The following is an 18,581-nucleotide window of genomic DNA, read 5'->3' as shown; positions in this document are numbered from 1 at the left end:
TCTTTGATCTCCTCGTTAGTCCAGTGGTCTTCCAGTAGTGTGGCTTTTAATCTCCATGAGGTAGGATAGTTCCTTGCCTTCTTTTTATGATTTATTTCTAGTTTGATGCCTTCATGGTCAGAAAAGATGGTTGGTATGATTTCAATCTTGGTGTATCTGTTGATGTTTGTCTTGTGCCCCAGTATGTGATCGATCCTGGAGAATGATCCGTGTGCGCTTGAGAAAAATGTGTACTCCGTTTTTTTTGGGTTTAGTGTTCTATAGATGTCTGTTAAGCCCAAATGCTCTAGGTCCTTATTTAGAGCTTTAGTTTCTTTACTTATTTTTTGTCTTGTTGATCTATCCATTGTTGATAGTGGTGTGTTGAAGTCTCCCACTACATATGTGTTTTCTCTGATGTCTGTTTTCAGAGAGGACAACAGTTGTCTGATATATTTTGGTGCTCTTTCGTTTGGTGAGTATATGTTAATGAGTGTTATTTCTTCTTGAAGTATTGTCCCCTTAATCATAATGTAGTGACCATTGGGGTCTCTTTTTATTTTTTTGAGTTTGAAGTCTGTTTTATCTGATATAAGTATAGCTGTTCCTGCTTTCTTTTTTGGCCCATTTGCTTGTAGGATTGTTTTCCATCCTTTGACTTTGAGCCTATTTTTATCTTTTGTAGCTAAATGTGTTTCCTGGAGACAGCAAAAGGTTGGGTTTTGTTTCTTAATCCAGGCTGCAACTCTGTGTCTTTTTATTGAAGAGTTTAGTCCATTTACATTTAGAGTTAATATTGATATGTTAGCATCTGTATTTGCCATTATGTTTGTCTTTCCTTTGATTTTATTTATTTATTCTTTTAATAACTTTTTTTTTTTTTTTTGGTCTTCTTTCGTTGTTATTCGTCCCTCTGAGGTTCTGGCTTTAGGATTCCTTGTAGTATTTTTTGGAGTGGGGTTTAGTCGCAATGAAATTCCGGAGTTTCTCTTTGTCTGGGAAGGTCCATATTCTTTCTTCATGGAGGAAAGAGAGCTTTGCGGGATAGAGTATTCTTGGTTGGCATCTGTTTTCTTGGAGTCTGTTGACTATGTCCCTCCACTCTCTCCTTGCCCGTAGTGTTTCTTCAGAGAAGTCTGATGTCAGCCTGATTGGTTTTCCTTTGAATGTTATCTGTTTCTTCCCTCTTGTCAGCTTCATTATTTTTTCCTTGTCCTGGATTCTTGGGAGCTTTACTATTATGTGTCTTGCTGTGTTTTTCCTTTCGTCGTGGAAGTTTGGTGTTCTTCTTGCTTCTTGTATATCAATTTTCAGCTCCTTCTTCTCATTTGGGAAGTTCTCTTCAATTATATCCATGAATATTTTCTCTGTTCCTATATCTCTCTCCTCTCCTTCTGGAATTCCTATAACTCTTATATTTCCTTTCCTCATGGAGTCAGATAGTTCCCGAAGTCTTTCTTCATTCTTTTTCCTTCGTACTTCTCTTTCCTTTTCTGTTTTGGTTCTTTTTATTTCTGTGTCTTCAAGATTACTTATTCGTTCTTCCATTTCATCTATTCTGCTTTCATTGTTTTTCCCAGAGTTCTTTAGTTCCTCCATTAATTCTTTGATCTCCTGCATTTCTCTTACTTCCCTCTTTAGGGACTCAATTTCCTTCTTCTGATCTATCACTTTTTTAATCATGGCAATTTTAAATTCTCTTTCTGGAAGGCTCAGAAGTTCTTCCAAGTTGCTGTCGTTGCAATCTGGGGAGTGGTTTTCTTTTTGTGGTGTGCTTCTTTCCTGAGGAGTTTTTAGGTTGCGTGTGGTTCTTCTACTCCCTACTGTCTGTTTTCTAATTTGTCGTATGCGTTGGGACACTGTGTTGCTCGGACTGACTGACATCTTGGGTGAACTTCTCCGCTCCCCTCTGGCTCTTCCAGGAGCCATCTCTGTCTTCTGGGGGAGCTTTCTGCTGGTTTTAGGCAGTTTTTACTGAAGAAATGTCCCTGTTCTCAAATGGCGAAGCGGGATGCAGTCCCTGCGCCTCCGGTTTCAGGCACACTCTTCTGCGCACCCGGTCTGCCCCGGACGTGGGTGCCTGCTCCCTCTGTGGGCTCAGACTGCTGGTCGGAAGGGGCCTGGCGTGGAATAACTTCCCGGCTGGCCACTGGGTCCTCCAGAAACCTTCTGCCCTTTTCAAGCAGTCTTAAGAAATGTCCTGTTTTATAGGGTGTTAGTGACTTTTTTTTTCCTGGTCACTAGGTGGCGCCAGAGATCTCTCCTATTGTCCTTGGGGGGCTGTTTTTCGCCTCCCCCCACCCCGTGGGACAGAGAACAGAGCGGGAATGGTAGGGTACACCTCAACAGCTTTGGGGTGCTGTGTCTGCCTTGTGCCCCACCGTCGTGGAGAAACCACGCCCCGAATTTTCGTGCCCCGGGTCTCAGTTCAAAGCCCTCAGTTCCAGGACGCGGGCTGTAGCCCAGTTCAGTGGCGCGGGAATGGCGCCTTTTGCACCGCTCCCGTGCCTGGGTGCCTGGATCCTGCTTACTCAGGGAGGGACCTTCACCTCAGTGAGGACCTCCGCGCGTCTCCCCGCAAGCCTAGGTCGTCTCCCCGCAAGCCTAGGTCGCAGGCGCGGGGACCTGGGCAGCCGCGATCCAGGTCTGCACTTGCTTTTCAAGCGCGCCGAGCACTCCGCGTTTCCGCGCCAGCTTACCGGCAGCCCGGGCTGTGTGCGCGTCTCCCGGGGTCTTTGTTCTTCTCTAATGGCGCCCGGAGCCGTTCGCTCACCGCGGTGGCAGATCCTGCAGGGTTCGCCTCAGCTCCCGTTCACGGGGTGTGGTGGCTGCAATAGTTCCTTTCCGCTCACAGTCCTGCTTGCTGCCTCGTTTGTTCTTGTGGGCCGTTTTGGTTTGTTGTTTCCTCCTCTCTGCGGTTCGGAGAGTGCTGCCTCTGTGGGTGGGGGAGGGGAGCAGGGTTCTGCGCTTCCCTCCCTTCTAGTCCTCTTTTATGGCCACTTTCTTCTTCGGGTAGTTTGCTGGCGTCACCCGTTTATCTTCCGTGTCCCAGTTCTCACTGGGACCTGCCGCTTTTCCTCCCTATTCACTTGTTTTAATGGGAGATCTTACTGGCAGCGTCTCCTCGCCGCCATGTTGCTCCGCCCCCCTGTTTTTGTATTCTTTGGATAGATACCTAGAAGTGAAATTTTTGGGTCATATAGCAGATAATTTTCAATCTTTTAGAAACCTCCATACTGCTTTCCATAGGGGCTGGACCAGTATATATATTCCCACCAACAGTATAAGAGGATTCTTTTTTCTCCACACCCTGGCCAGCACTTGTTTCTTGCCCTTTTTGATATGGGTCATTTTCACTGGTATAAAACAGTATTTCATTGTGGTTTTGATTTGCTTTTTCCTGGTGGTAAGCGAAGATGAACATTTTGTCATGAGCCTGTTGACTCTCTGTATGTCATTTTTGGAGAAGTGCCTATTAAACGCCTTTGCCCATTTTTCGATTGGGTTATTTTCTTTTTGTTGAGTTGTATGACTTCTTTGTAGATATTTGATATCAGTCCATTGTCAAGATGTATGGTATACATATTTTCTTCCGTTCAACAGGGTGTCTCTGGTTTCGCTTTTTTGCTGTACAGAAGCTTTTTAGTTTGATGTAGTCCCAATTGTTTATATTCTCTTTTGTTTTCCTTGCTGCTGGGAACAAATCTGCAAAGACATCACTGAAGATTATTTTGTTTTTGCCTAGGTTTTCTATGATTTTATGGTTTTTAGGTCTTATACCCAAGTATTTTATCCATTTAGAGTTGATTTTTGTGTAAGATAGTGGTCTAGTTCATTCATTTGCATGGGCTGTCCCAGTACCATTTATTGAAGAGGCTTTCCTTTTTGCAGTGTATGTAATTTGCAGTGTATGTAATCCTTTGTTCTGTATTAGTTGTCACAAATGTGTGTTTTTATTTCTGGGCTTTCAGTTATATTGTGTTGGTTTGTGTGTCTGTTTTTGCTCCAGTACCATGCAGTTTTAATTATTATGGCTTTACAGTATAGTTTGAAGTATGAAAGTGTGATACCTTCATTCTACCTCTTTTTTTTGTCAGGACACCATTGATTATTCAGTGTTTTTTATGGTTCCATGTGAATTTCAGTAATGATTATTCAGTTTTTTTGAAAGATATTAAAATTTATTTTGGGATTGTATTGAATCTGTATATTGTTTTGGGTAAGATGGCCACTTTGACAAAGCTGATTCTTCTTCTCCATGAACAGGGAGTATCTTTCCATTTCTGTGTTTTATGGTTTTCTTTGTATAGGTCCTTTACCTTCTTTGTTAGGTTTACTCTTAGGATTTAATTTTCAAATATTTTTGTTGTGATTGTAAATGGGATCATTTTCTAAATCTCTTCCTCTTCTAACTCATTGCTTTCATATAGGAAGGCAACTGATTTTTGTAACCTGCCACTTTGCTGAAGTGGTTTATTGTTTCAATTAGTTTTTCCATGGGGTGTTTAAAGTTCTTCTCTATATACATTATCACATTGTCTGCAAATAACTTTACCTCTTTCTCAATTTTGATTTCTTTTGTATATTTCTTTTACCTCATTGCTCTAGCTAGAACTTCCAATACTATGTATTGTAGTGGTGAGAGTAGATTCCCTTGTCTTGTAGCAGATCTAAGTGGGAAAGCTTTCAGTTTTTCATTGTTGAAGATGACATTATCTGTAGGTTTGTCATCTATGTCTTTTATTATAATAAAGTATGTTCTATTTATTCCCAGATTTTTGAGGGTTTTCATAAGTGGATGTGGATCTTATGTGCTATCTTGGTATCTATTGATATGATCGTATGGTTTTTATCTTTTGCTGTGGTGAATTACATTGATTTAATTTTGGATGTTGAACCTCATATCTCTAGGTGAAATTTCTACTTGGTTATGTTGTAGAATCCTATAAATGCATTGTTGGATTCAGTTTACCACTATTTTATTGAGAATTTTTGTGTCTGTGTTCATTAGGGGAAATTGGTCTGTAGTTTTCTTTTTGTGTGTTGTCTTTGTTTGGTATTGGTGTTAGAGTAAAGTAGGCCTCATGAAATATGTTCAGAAGTATTCCTTCTCTCTCAATTTTTGAAAAGAATTTGAGCAGGATAGGTATTAGTTTGTCTTTGAAAGTTTGGTGGAACTTGCTTGTGACGAGGCATCTGGTCCTATACTTTTGTTTTTTGGGGAGAGTTTTGACTGTGGTATCGACTTCCTTGCTTGTAATTGTTAAGTTTTTCTATTTCTTCCCTATCCAGACTTGGGTGATTCTGTAATTCTAAGAATCTGTCCATTTCCTCTAGGTTGTTGAATTTGTTTGCATGTAAATGTGTATAGTAATATCTTATTTAACAGTTTACAGTTCAGAGAGTACATATATTTAAATTTATCACCTTAAAATCCTTGCTGTACTATTGTTGGTACACAGAAAATACATAGTTAAAAATTCAAATACGTATTTTAAAAATATTTATTTATTTATGATACAAGACCTGGGGTATAGGCCAGAGATGTGGGGGAGTGAGAGGATTCACCAGAGACAGAGTGGGGAACAGAACAGGCACACTGATGAAATACACTGCTGAGGGGAGCAGTTGGCGAGTCAGGAGAGGTCTGCTGTGCCATGTGGATATCTCCCTGGCCGGGGATCAAACTGGTGCTGCAGTAGCTGCAAATAGCTTCATAGGTTGCATCTTAACCCCTTGCGCCACCAGGGAGGCCCTCAAATACATATTTTTATACCATTTTACGTATGGTTTTAAGTTAAGGTTTTTTTAGAGAATTCTTTTTTCTTGGAAAAGTGTTGCAATTGTTTTTAGATATCTAAAAATACTGTGTGTTTCTTTTCCTCCCTGTTTTGTCTTTAGCTTTTGCCTGGGATGACAGAGCAGCTACAGTGGATGCCATTTGTGAATGCCAAACTTCACGAACCTTTTGTAAAATTTATATATTGGTCTCTAAGGCAGCTAGATGCTGGGACACAGGTAATTGATTAATAGGAGGCTGTCTTCAAATTATGCTTTTAGTATTAGTTCTCTTGATCTTGTTTTTCATAATTTTTTTTACATGTATCCTATTTATATTTTTGGGCTTCTCCTTGCTTCCCTTGCTTTTTTTTTTATTACTCTTTCTTCTTTTATATATCTTATTTCTCAATAAGATTGAGAAATATCTTATTTTTTATATAAGAAACATATTAGAAATATATAATAAATATATGTATGAAATAAGAGATATCTTCTATAAAATGTATCTTATATCAAGAAGATATATCTTATATCATATAAGAAATATATCTTATTTCTCAATTGAACATTGTTTTTTGAGTTTCAGAATTGTATAAATAAGGAGTCTCACTATAATTTAATTAATTTCTAATTTTTATATTCTATTGAAGATTATAGAATTCAGTATTTCTTTTGTTTGTGCCAATAAATACACAATAGCTAAACAAGACAATGACAATAATAATTACAATGATAATAATCATTGACAAAAAATATTTCTGCATCTTATAAAATGAATGGTATATTTTGCCTATTTATTGTAAGGATCATTTAATTCAAGTTATGTGTCTAATCATTTCTACTATGAATTCTAGTAGGTTTGTAAAATTTTATTTTTCCAGTTAATACTGACAAATGCTCTTAATAGCTTTCACTTCATTAAAAAAGGAGAAACAGAAATATGTACTCAGATAGTTTATTCTTGGAAGCGACGACCAAACCATTCATTGCAGGGTCTCCCCAGTGGCCTAGCGGGTTGAGTGCCACGCTGTAAAGCTGTCCACAGCCTCGGCTACGCGGGTTCTATCCTGGCCGGCTGGCGAGAATCCCACATGGTGCCGCAGACCTCTCCTGTCATGCCCGCTGCTCCCCTCAGCAGTGTATTTCTGTTGTCTGCCTGTTCTGCTCCCTGCTCTGTCTCTGGTGTGTCCTCTCACCCTCCTGTGCCTCTGGTCTGTACCCCCAGATCCTGTATAAAAAAAAATAAATCTTAAAAAAAAAAATTCATTGCAGTATTGACAGTTAAGTAGTGTGATGACTAAGGTTAAGAAAAAATTTCTTTCCCAAGACAACATCCTAAATATTTGCCTTTGTGGTGCATGTGAATAAGTATATGAGCATGTTCATGTACGTGTGTGTGCACACACACAGAATATAATGGTTAATTTATTGGTCCTTACTATGTGTCATACCAAAGTTAAGTTACATAAATTATTAGATCAATTATTGTCACTATCTTCTTAAAATCTATTGGATTTTATTATTTGTATAATGGTTTCTGAAAATGGTTGACTGCTTTCATCCATGAAAATCTAGACACTTTATCTTCTAAGTATTCATCCCATTTTCCTTCAGATAATTATATTTTATTTTTGTTGTCTTCAGATTTATTCTCAGCACCTCGCACTGTGTGCTATTGTGATAATACTGCTGACCTCCAACTACTTTTCTAGTGAAAGATAGCACTCTCACAACTCTTCCATTAATTTATTTAATATTTATGATGGACTTCTGTTGTTTTAGTTTTATCAGTTTTCTAATTGCATGTGTACTTTTAATTAAACTTTTTGTTTTGAAATAGTTTTAGATTCCCATGTAGTTGTAAGAAATAATGCAAACAGCTATCTTACAATTTTTATTCACTTTCCCAACGGTAACATCTTACCTGTCAGTACAGTATCACAACCATAATGTTGGCATTGATACAGTCAAAATACAGAACCATTCTATCATGATTAAGATTCCTCATGTTATTTTTTTCCTTATATACAGGCTTAATTTTTTTAGAGTAGGTTTAGGTTCACAGTCAAATTTAGCAGAAAGCACAGACATTTCCTATATCCTACCTGTCCCTCCACATTCACTGCCTCCTCAGTACCCAGAAGCAGAATGGGATATTTGTTAGATACATTGATACATTATTATCAATGATACAAAGCCCATAGTACACATTAGGGTTCACTCTTAATGTTGTACATTATATGGGATTTGACAAGTGTATAATGGCAACCACCATTATAGTATCATGCAGAATAATTTGCTACTAAAATTAGTTTGCCCTAAAAAAACTCTGCGCTCGGCTTCTCTCATCCCTAACCTCTGGAAACCACTGATTCTTTTACTGTCTCCGTAGCTTTGCCTTTTTCAGCAATGAATGAGAGTTCCTGTTGCTCCACATCTTCATCAGCATTTGATGTGGCAGATGGTTTAGGTTTTGCTTATTCTAAAAGGTATTGGGTGGTATTTTGTTTTAATTTGCAGAGCCCTAGTGACATATACTATTAAGCATCTTTTCATATACTTGTTTACCATTGGCATGTCTTCTTTGGCGAGACGTCCAAGTCTTCCATCCATTTTTTAATTGGTTGCTTTGTTTTCTTATTGTTGAAATTTCAGAATTCTTTCTTTAGTTTGGATAATGGTTCTTTATCAAAAATTGTCTTTTGAAAATACTTTCTTCTCCCAATCTGTGATTTGTCTTCTCATTCACTTCACAGAGCAGAAGTGTTAATGAAGTTTACCTTACTTATTTGTCAAAGATTATGCCTTTGAGTTTTTTCTAAAAAGTTATCATACCCAGGAAATTATGTATTCCTGGAGAATTTACATTTTTATCCATTATGTAATCCCCTCTATGTATTAATGTTTCTGCTGAAGTCCCTCTGAAATTAATATAGCTAGTCGAGCTTTTTTCTTTTTTTTTTTAGATTTTTTTTTTATTTATTTTTATATTTTTTTTTTATAGAGGCATGCTTTATTTATTTGTTTGTTTGTTTGTTTTTATACATGCACTGGGTACAGTCAGAAGCACGGGAGGGTGAGAGAATTCACCAGAGCCAGAGCGGGGAGCAGAGCAGGCAGAAGGACCTAAGTACACTGCTGAGGGGAGCAGCGGGCGGCAGGAGAGGTCTGCGCGCCATGTGGGACCCTCCTCCGGTGGCCGGGGAGCAGCCGGGGATCGAACCGGCTCCTCGGGCGCGGGCAGCTTCGCAACCCAGCGCTCAACCGCTGCGCCACCGGGGAGGCCCTAGTCGAGCTTTTTTCTATTAGTGTCATCATGGCTTATCTTTCCATTTACTTTCAATTTATATGCCTTTATATTTAAAGTGGGTTTCTTGTTCACAGTGTTTGTAATTAAATCTTGTATTTTCTTTCTTTTTTTTAAAGATTTATTTATTTTATGCATATAAGAACAGGGATGTAGGCCAGAGGTGCAGGGGGTGAGAGGATTCACCAGAGACAAGAGTAGGGAGCAGAACCAGCAGGCTGACTGAAATACACTGCTGAGGGCAGCAGCAGGCGAGTCAGGAGAGGTCTGCTGTGCCATGTGGGTCACCTCTCTTGCTGCAGTGGCTGTGGGTAGCTTCATAGTGCTACATCTTAACCCCCTGGGCCACCAGGGAGGCCCTCTTGTATTTTGTTTCTATCTCCTGACTGAAATACACTGCTGAGGGCAGCAGCAGGCGAGTCAGGAGAGGTCTGCTGTGCCATGTGGGTCACCTCTCTTGCTGCAGTGGCTGTGGGTAGCTTCATAGTGCTACATCTTAACCCTCTGGGCCACCAGGGAGGCCCTCTTGTATTTTGCTTCTATCTCCTTTAATTGGTGTATTTTTGACTTATTATTTAAAATGATTATTGATAATCATTGGATTAATATGTATCATAGTTGTTACTGTTTTCTGTTTATTTACCTTGTTCTTTATTTTTATGTTTTCCTCCCCTTGAGGAAGGAGATTTATTTATTTCCCTTTTTTTATGTAGAAGAGTGGCTGGAGTTCAAATTTCCCTCCCTGTAAATCATTTAGACTCTGATAAAACCCATTAAGTTAGGCTCTGCTAAGGTAGTTTCTCTTGAAGATGAATCTTGTTCTGAACAAAATATGTGATGTGTTTTAAAATGGTTACTTTTTTCCTCTTCCTACCTGAAGCATTGGGGCTTTTATCTACATTTCACTATGAGAATCTGATAGACATCCTGGAGCTAAAATTAACAAAATGTGAAAACTTACATTGACTGATCCTGTGTATTGTTTTTATTTTTAATTTTTTCTGATTGCAGGTTTATTTAACCCAAAACTTTCTCCAACTTCTCTGAGGGGGCTTCCCATGTCCACGGCCAAATCCTCCTTAAATTGCAATTTTTTTTTTTTTTTTTTTTTTTTTTAGCATTTACTTCTTTATTTTTCCTTTTACTACTTTTACATATCTTTCTTTTCCCTGACTTTCTTTCTTCCCTGGCTTACTCTCTGCTCCTCTCGCAATAAACTCTCTCGCAATAACCTCTCGCAATGACCTCCTGACCTTCTCGTGGTTCTCCTCTTATATCCTGGTAGCTCCTCCCATCGTACCTCCCAATCTCATTTGATTAATAGGAAACACCTGTGGTTTCTCAGCAGGCAAACGGTAAAGCGAAAACTAATTAATGGCACGTGTGTTGCGCAACACGGCGCATGCTCCAGGCGGCTCCGGACATCTCCCCCTTTTTTCTTTTAAATGAGACACCTGGCCTGTCTTAGGTTGGCATATTCCGTGACCAGCCTTACCCGTCATCGCTAATCCGGCGCACTTGGTCCGGACCGCTGTCTTAGGTTGGTCTGGATGGCTACATTCTTACCCGTCTTTGGCTCTCAGGTTCTCTAGGGCTAAGTTGACCCATCCGGATGCCACTGGGGAGTCCTGGTCAAGTACCATGGCGCCAAGTACTTGCCTGACCCCAATAGCACGTTTTTTGTTTCGCTTCCGAAGCCTACGGAGAAACCATAAATTGCAATTTGATTGCTGACCTAGCCCCAGCCTCAATTTCTTGTCTGCTCCAGGAGGTGGAGCACCCCATTTGTAGGTGTCTTTGTCAGCTCCCCTCCAGTTAATATTGTGGGCCTCTCACCCTCCAGATTTTTGATCATGGTCTGCCAGTGTCAGTGCAGTATGGGGTGATGGGCACAATCCCAGGGGGCAGGCAGAGGCAATCAGAGAGATGCTGGGTGCTCCTGTTGGTAAGGTACCAGTTTAAATGTCTCCAGGAACATAGCCTCATGATTTGAGAGACAGCGTGGCCTTCATGACATGGAGACTGGCACGTTCTTGCCTGCCAGCTCAGGAAATTGAGTCATACAGACAGCCGTCTTTGGCCACTGTCACTCCCTCCTTAAAAAATGAGTTAATAAGTGGCAATCCAGTTCTTGGGCATCTGGGGTCAGGGCTAGAAAAGAAAGGTACCTGTCGTTTTCAGCTCTCTGATTTGTTCTCTATGGACCTCCAGCAATTTTCATTATAATTTTATGATAATTCAAACTTTCCTACCCTGGGACCAGTTCCTGTGGAGGATACAGCGCTTGGGTTTCTGCGCTAATAAGTTAACATTCTCTTTATTTACCTGTCTATCTCACTAAATTTGGGAGTTTGTGCTGTGATCACTCTTCTCTGTTGGATCTAAGAAAGGTCAATTTGTTTAGTTTATTCACCTTTTTACTTGTTACGATTGAGTGAACTTCTAAGTTCCTCTTGTTTTCTCTTTATAGCCATACCCTCTTTCCTCCTGTCCTACCCACTCTTTTAACCCATCAACCACTAACTTCCATTTCTGTAATTTTGGCATTTCAAGACTGCTGAAGTAAATGGAACTATACAGTATGCAACTTTTTGAGATTGGCTTTTTTTCCATGGCATAATTATTTGGAGATTCATGTAGGGTGTAGCATGATTCAGTAGTTCATTCCTTTTTATTGATGAGTAGTATTCCATGGACTGGCTATACTACATTTTGTTTAATCATTCATTGGGTAAAGAAAAACAGTTTTTGGCTGTTACAGATACTATAGACATTCATATGCAGGTTTTTGTGTAAGTTTTTATTTTTCTGGGGAAAATGATCAGAAGTACAATTATTTAGGAAATTTTCAAGCTTACAGAATGATTGTATCATTTTACATTCTCATCAGTAATATATGAGTGATTTAGCTTCTCCATGTCCTCAGCAGCATTTGGTGCTATCACTCTTTTTCATTTTTGCCATTCCAGTAGGTGTATATTGTTTCCTTTGGGGTTCTAACTTATATCTCCCTAATTACTAACCACAGCTTTTTATGTGTTTGATTTTCATTTGCATATCTTCTTTCATGAAATGTCTGTTCATGTCTTTTACCCATTTTCTAATTGTGCTATTTGTTTTTTGTTGTTGAATGTTGAGAGTTCTTTAGATATTTTACACACTAGTCCTTTGTTGGATATGTGGTTTGCAGATGTGTTCTTCTTTTCTGTTGCTTATCTTTTCATCCACTTAACATGTATTAAGTGGATGTATTACTTTTAATTTTGATAAAGTCCAGTTCAGTTAGTCACCTTTTCCCTCTAAATGGATCACTTTTGCTGTCAAGTGTAAGAATTTGTTGTCCTATCATAGATGAAGATTTTACTGAAGTTTAATACTTGGCATCTTACATTTGTCTGTGTATATCTTAATTTTGTATAACTCATAAGACTTAGATGAAGATTAATTTTTTTTTCCTATGACTGTCCAGTTCTGGCACCTTTCACTGAAAGGGTGTTTCTTCATTTGTACCATTGTCAGTTGGAAATAATTGTGTAGGTCACTTTATGGTCTCTCTATTCTGTTTCATATATCTATATGACTATTCACGTATTTTGTCAATACCTAACTTAATTCTTGTAGCTTTATAATGGGAAGGTTCTTCTCATTTGTTTGTTTTTCTTTTTTTCAAAAATGGTTTGACTATTCTGTTCCTTTGCCTTTTCATAGAAATTTTAGACTAATCTTCTCTAGCTACAAATTATCTTGTTGGGGTGGAAGGAACCTGGTAGGCAGGCAGAACTGGGCCATGGGGTTTGCTGCACGGCACTCAGACCCAGGCTGCTGGTGGTGCCATGGCTCATTATGTCCAGCCTGAGTTCCAGCCTTCTGAGCCAGCAACCCCCACAAACTTCTTAATGTGCAAGCCTCCCCATATGCTGACCATATCTCTTTTGGATCCCAGTTGCCATCACAGGTGTGTGGTCACAGTTATTGTCATCCTCAACACTATCACTATCCTGGAGCCCTGATCCTGGGCTGCTACTGCTACCTGCTACAGCTATGTATCAGCCAGTTGGTGGAGGAGGAAAGCATTGTGGAGAGTCGTGATACCAGGGAGCTCTTCTGGCTGTGCAGTACTCTGCCAAGGGGACTGTGCATAAAGAGAAACGCCATGCAGATCCCCAGTGGCCTGGAAGTCCATGACTGAACTGGATTACAGAGGCTCTTAGGCCAGTTTGTAGACAGCAGGAGATATAGGAAGGAAGAAACCACCAGACATGCTACTGTCTGAGAGGAAGGGTTTACACTTGCTGGCATGACCTTGCTTACCTTCATCATATGCACTGATTTGTGGGGCCCATTGTCCTGACGTTGGCCAGACACAGTGACCCTGGCTATTTCCTTGGCCTTCCAGTGGGGCTTCCCATTACAGGTGGTGGATAGGGCTGACCTTGTTGGGATTCTGTGCTCTACACAACATGTTACTTGAATATTTAACTGAGCCTGTTCTTGATGGAGCTATTACTGTCACGTGTACAAATCTGTGAATTATAAATAGAACCCTAAAAATCAAGCTTAATATTTCTGTTGATTTTTTTTATTGTTTTTTTAAAAAATATTTTATTTTTTAAATTTTTATTTTCTTAACATCAATCATTTTTGTACAGTATTTGATTACTCCCCTTAGGCGTAGTTCCCAAAATGCTCCCACTACCACCTCACCCATGAACCATCACAATAGTCCCTTGTGATCTTCCTTCCCCCTTTTCTATGCCCTTTCCTGTCCCCTCCCCTGCTTCAAGCTTTGTCTTTTTTCTGACCCTTTGTTCGGTCTCCATATATTTCTCCTATAAGTAAAACCAGCCAATATTTTTCTTTTCCCTTCTGACTTATTTCACTGAGCATAATCCCTTCCGGCTCCATCCATGTTGCTGCAAATGGCATGAGTTTGTCTTTTTTGATCTCAATCTCTGAGTAGTGTGCCATTGTGTGTGTGTGTGTGTGTGTGTGTGTGTATGTACATTTTGATTTACATTTCCTCAGTGTAAGTAATGTTGAGCATTTTTTCATATGCTTGCTAGCCATTTGCATTTCTTCTTTGGAAAAGTGTCTTTTTAGCTCTTCTGCCCATCTTTTGACTAGATTTTTTTGTTGTTGAGTCATGTAAGCTCCTTGTAGATTTTTGATATCAGTCCCTTATCAGTTGTTTGGTGTGCAAATATTTTCTCCCAATTGGTAGGGTGTCTCTGCATTTCAATTATTGTCTCATTTGCTGTACAGAAGATTTTTAGTTTTTTTAAACATCCTTGTTTATTTTTTTCACAATATAGGATTTCCCCCCCCCCCTTTCCTGTCGGTGTGGTCACCATAGTTCTCCCATTAGCAGAGTGCACACAGTCCTCCACTGTACTCCCCCATGCTCTCCTTCCCACCTATTCTCTACTCTCCTCCTCTCCCTACCCCTCACATGCTCCTCCTGAATGCCTCAGATCTACTGTGTGCTTTCAAGGGTCAGTCTTACAGTTTGTCTTTGTCTGATCCTTTGTTTGGTTTTTCTAGATTTTACATAAGTGAGACCATCTGGTAATTCTTTTTCTCCTTCTGACTCACTTCACTTGCAATAATCCCTTTCAATTCCATCCATGTTGCCACAAATGACATGAGTTAATATTTTTTTATTGCTGAGTAGTAGTCCATGGTGTATATGTACCACATCTTCTTGATCCACTCATCTGTTCTGGGGCATTTAGGTTGTTTCCATATCTTGGCTATTATAAATAGTACTGCTATAAACCTAGGAGTGCAGGTTTCCTATCGAACTAATATTTTTATGTTCTTTGGGTAGATACATAGGAGTGGAATTACTGGGTCACTATTCTTTATCACTAGCTACTTTTTTTGGTAGTCATCAGAGCCGCACACTCTGCTGGCTTAGGAAGTTATGAATTGAATTCATAACTTACTGAATTCTTTCTGAATAGTCCAACAATAGTCAAACTGTTGCATAAGTTTGAAATGGTTTCCCTTTATATATTTATTTTTTAAAGATTTATTTATTTATACAAGAACTGGGGTGTAGGCCAGAAGTACAGGGAATGAGAGGGTTCACCAGAGACAGAGTGGGGAGCAGAATATGCCGATCTACTGAAATACACTGCTGAGGGGAGCAGCAGGAGAGACAGAAGGGGTCTGCTGCATGATGGGTGTTAGCTCCCAGGCCAGGTATCAAACTCAGGCCGAAGTGGCTGTCATTGAGACTTTAACCCTTGCACACCAGGGAGGCCCCTGTTTTCTGGTTTTAGTTTAATTTCCATGACAATTACCCATGATTCTAACCCAGCATTTTATTCTTCTGAAATTATTAAGTCATCAAAATTACTGTGATTTTTAATCATATTGAGCTGTAAAGCAGTGAAGCCCTAAATGATCACTTTATAAGCTAACATTATAAGATTCAACTGATAAACCACTTCTCAGGAATGGTAGAACAATGAAGATCCTATGGAGGCGGTAGCTTATCTCAGTTCCTTTGATTACTGTGACAGGAATGTATGATTATATATGTTCTTAATTGTTTTGAGGTTGAACATTGTCTCAATTGTTCTTCTGATTTATTCTTAGAAAAATTACTGTTTCTAATTTCTTACCTAGTAGAATGTCCATTTCTTTTAGAAAAATACAGTCATAAATATTTTTTAACTTTATGGCTTTTTTAATGCATTTTTACATCATTTTTCATTTTTGCACAATGTATGCATTTTCATCTTGGTTATAGACCCCATATTATTCCCAGCCCCCTTGTTTTGATCCTACTCCCTCCTCCCCGCCGCCCTCCCTGTAGTGTGTCTCCGGTTTATAGTTGCTTGTTGCTTTTGATTTTTACTTTATTATAATTAGTCTTTTTCCTGGTCCCTTATTTAGGTCTTCTAAATTCCTGCTATGAGTGAGACAATCCGGTATTTTTCTTTTTCTTTCTGGCTTATTTCGCTGAGCATGATCCCTTCCAGCTCCATCCATGTTGCTGCAAATGGCATGAGTTTATCTTTTTTTGATTGCTGAGTAATGGTCCATTGTGTTTATGTACCACATCTTCTTGATCCAGTCATCTATTTTTGGGCATTAGGGTTGTTTCTGTAGCTTAATTATTGTAAATAGTGCTGCTATAAACCTAGGGGTGCAGGTACCCTTTTGAATTAATGTTTCTGTATCCTTTGGGTAAATACCTAGGAGTGAAATTGCTGGATCATATGGAAGATTGATCTTTAGGTTGAGGAAAATCCACACAGCTCCCATAGTGGTTGGACCAGTTTGCATTCCCTCCAGCAGTGCAGGAGAGTTCCTATTTCTCCACATCCTCGCCGACATTTGTTGTTGCTAGTTTTTTTAATAAATGCCATTCTCATTGGTGTAAGATGGTATGTCATTGCAGTTTTGATTTGCATTTCCCTGATTACAAGTGATGTTGAACATTTTTTCATATACTTATTGGCCATTTGCATTTCCTCTATGGAAAAGTTTCTTTTTAGCTCTTCTGCCTGTTTTTTGACTGGGTTGTTTACTTGGTTTTTGTTTAGTCTCATCAGCTCTCTGTAGATTTTTGTGATCAGTCCTTTATCATTAGTGTTGTGTGCAAAAATTTTCTCCCAATCAGTGGGGTGTGTCTTGGTTTTGGTTACTGTCTTTCTTTTTTTTTTTTTAAGATTTATTTATTTATTTATATAAGCACTGGGTACAGTCAGAAGTGCTAGAGGGTGAGAGAATTCATCAGAGCCAGAGCGGGGAACAGAACAGGCAGACCAACAAAATATACTGCTGAGGGGAGCAGTGGGCATGGCAGGAGAGGTCTGCACGCCATGTGGGACCCTTGCCGGCGGCTGGGGATGGAACCGGCACTGCAGAGGCTGCTGGCAGCTTCGCAGCCCAGCGCTCAACCGCTGTGCCACCAGGGGAGGCCTGGTTACTGTCTCTTTTGCTGTACAGAAGCTCTTTAATTTGATGTAGTCCCAGCTGTTTATATTTCCCTTCACTATCACTGCTTTGGGCGATGTGTCTTTAAAGATATTACTGAGATATATGTCATGTAGTGTTCCACCTGTATTTCCTTTATATATTTTCTGGTTTCAGTTCTTATGTCTAGTTCTTTAATCCATTTTGAGTTGGGTTTTGTGCATGGTGTGAGGTAGTAGTCAAGCTTCATTCTTTTGCATGTAGTGACCCAGTTTTCCCAGCCCATTTATTGATCAAACTTTCTGTGCTCCATTGCATATTCTTTGCTCCTTTGTCAAAGATTAGTTTACTGTAAATCTGTGGGTTTATTTCTGGGTTTTCTGTTTGGTTCCATTTGTCTATCTATTTCTATTTGTTTATTTCTATTTGGTTCCATTTGTGTATCTGTTCTTATTCCAATGCCGTGCAGTTTTGATTATTATAGCTTTGTAGTATAGATTGAAGTCTGGGAGTTTGATACCTCCATTCCTTTCCTTTTTTTTTTTTTTTTTCAGGAGAGCTTTGGCTATTCGGGATTTTGGTGGCTCCATATGAATTTCATAAATATGTGTTCTATTTCTTTGAAGAATGTCATTGAGATTTTTATTGGAATAGCATTGAATCTGTATATTGCTTTTGGTAGGATGGCCATTTTGATAATGTTAATTCTTTCAATCCATGAACAGGGGATGTCTTTCCATTTCTTTGTGTCTACTTCTATTTCTTTTAACAGTGCTTTACAGTTTTCTTTGTATAGGTCCTTTACTTCTTTTGTTAGGTTTATTCCCAAGTATTTGATTTTTTTTTTTTGTTTCAATAATAAAAGGGATGGTTTTCTTGATTTCTTCTTCTTCAGATTGATTGTGTATAGGAAGGCTACTGATTTTTGTGTGTTGATTTTGTATCCTGCTACTTTACTAAACTGATTGATTAGTTTGATTTTCTGTGGAGTTCTTGGGGTTCTCTATGTATATTATCATATCATTTGCGAATAGTGATAGTTTGACTTCTTCCTTGCCTATTTGTATTCCTTTTATGTCTTTCTCTTGTCTTATTGCTCTGACTAGGACTTCCATATTGTATTGAAAAACAGTGATGAGAGTGGACATCCTTGTCTTGTTCCAGATCTTAAGGGAAATGCTTTTAATTTTTCACCATTGAGAATGATATTGGCTATGGGCTTGTCATATATGGCCTTTATGATGTTGAGGTATGTTCCTTGTATCCCGAGAAATTCAAGGACCTTTATCATAAATGGGTGTTGTACTTTGTCAAAAGCTTTCTCAGCATTTATTGATATATTGTTTTTATATTTCTTTTTGTTGATGTGTTGGATTACATTGATTGATTTTCGGATGTTGAACCATCCTTTTGTCCCTGGAATAAATCCTACTTGGTAGTGGTGAATTATCTTATAGATAATATTGTTGTATTCTGATAGCTAAAATTTTATTGAGGATTTTTGCATCAGTGTTAATTAGAGAGATTGGCCTGTAGTTTTCTTTTTTTGTGTTGTACTTCTTCAGTTTTGCTATTTGTGTAATGT

At 39.0% G+C, this 18,581-nt stretch overlaps 1 protein-coding gene across 6 annotated transcripts in view; it reads left to right on the top strand.

The window, feature by feature from the left end:
• CCDC138 (coiled-coil domain containing 138) overlaps positions 1–18,581 on the top strand; it is a 149,389-nt gene that overhangs the window by 99,266 nt on the left and 31,542 nt on the right. For 4 of the 6 annotated variants that reach the window (XM_037527394.1, XM_037527393.2, XM_054701390.1 and 1 more), the window contains exon 11: positions 5,881–5,997. The exons of the other annotated variants lie outside the window; for them this stretch is intronic. In XM_037527394.1, coding sequence (XP_037383291.1) covers positions 5,881–5,997 — 117 coding nt within the window. The remainder of the gene's footprint in view (positions 1–5,880; positions 5,998–18,581) is intronic. 6 annotated transcript variants of the gene reach the window in all.

Source organism: Talpa occidentalis, unplaced genomic scaffold (assembly GCF_014898055.3).
Source record: "Talpa occidentalis isolate TD23 unplaced genomic scaffold, MPIMG_talOcc4v2.1 talOcc4.5, whole genome shotgun sequence".
Taxonomy (NCBI): Eukaryota; Metazoa; Chordata; class Mammalia; order Eulipotyphla; family Talpidae; genus Talpa; species Talpa occidentalis.
This window is presented reverse-complemented; position numbering and strand designations above follow the sequence as displayed.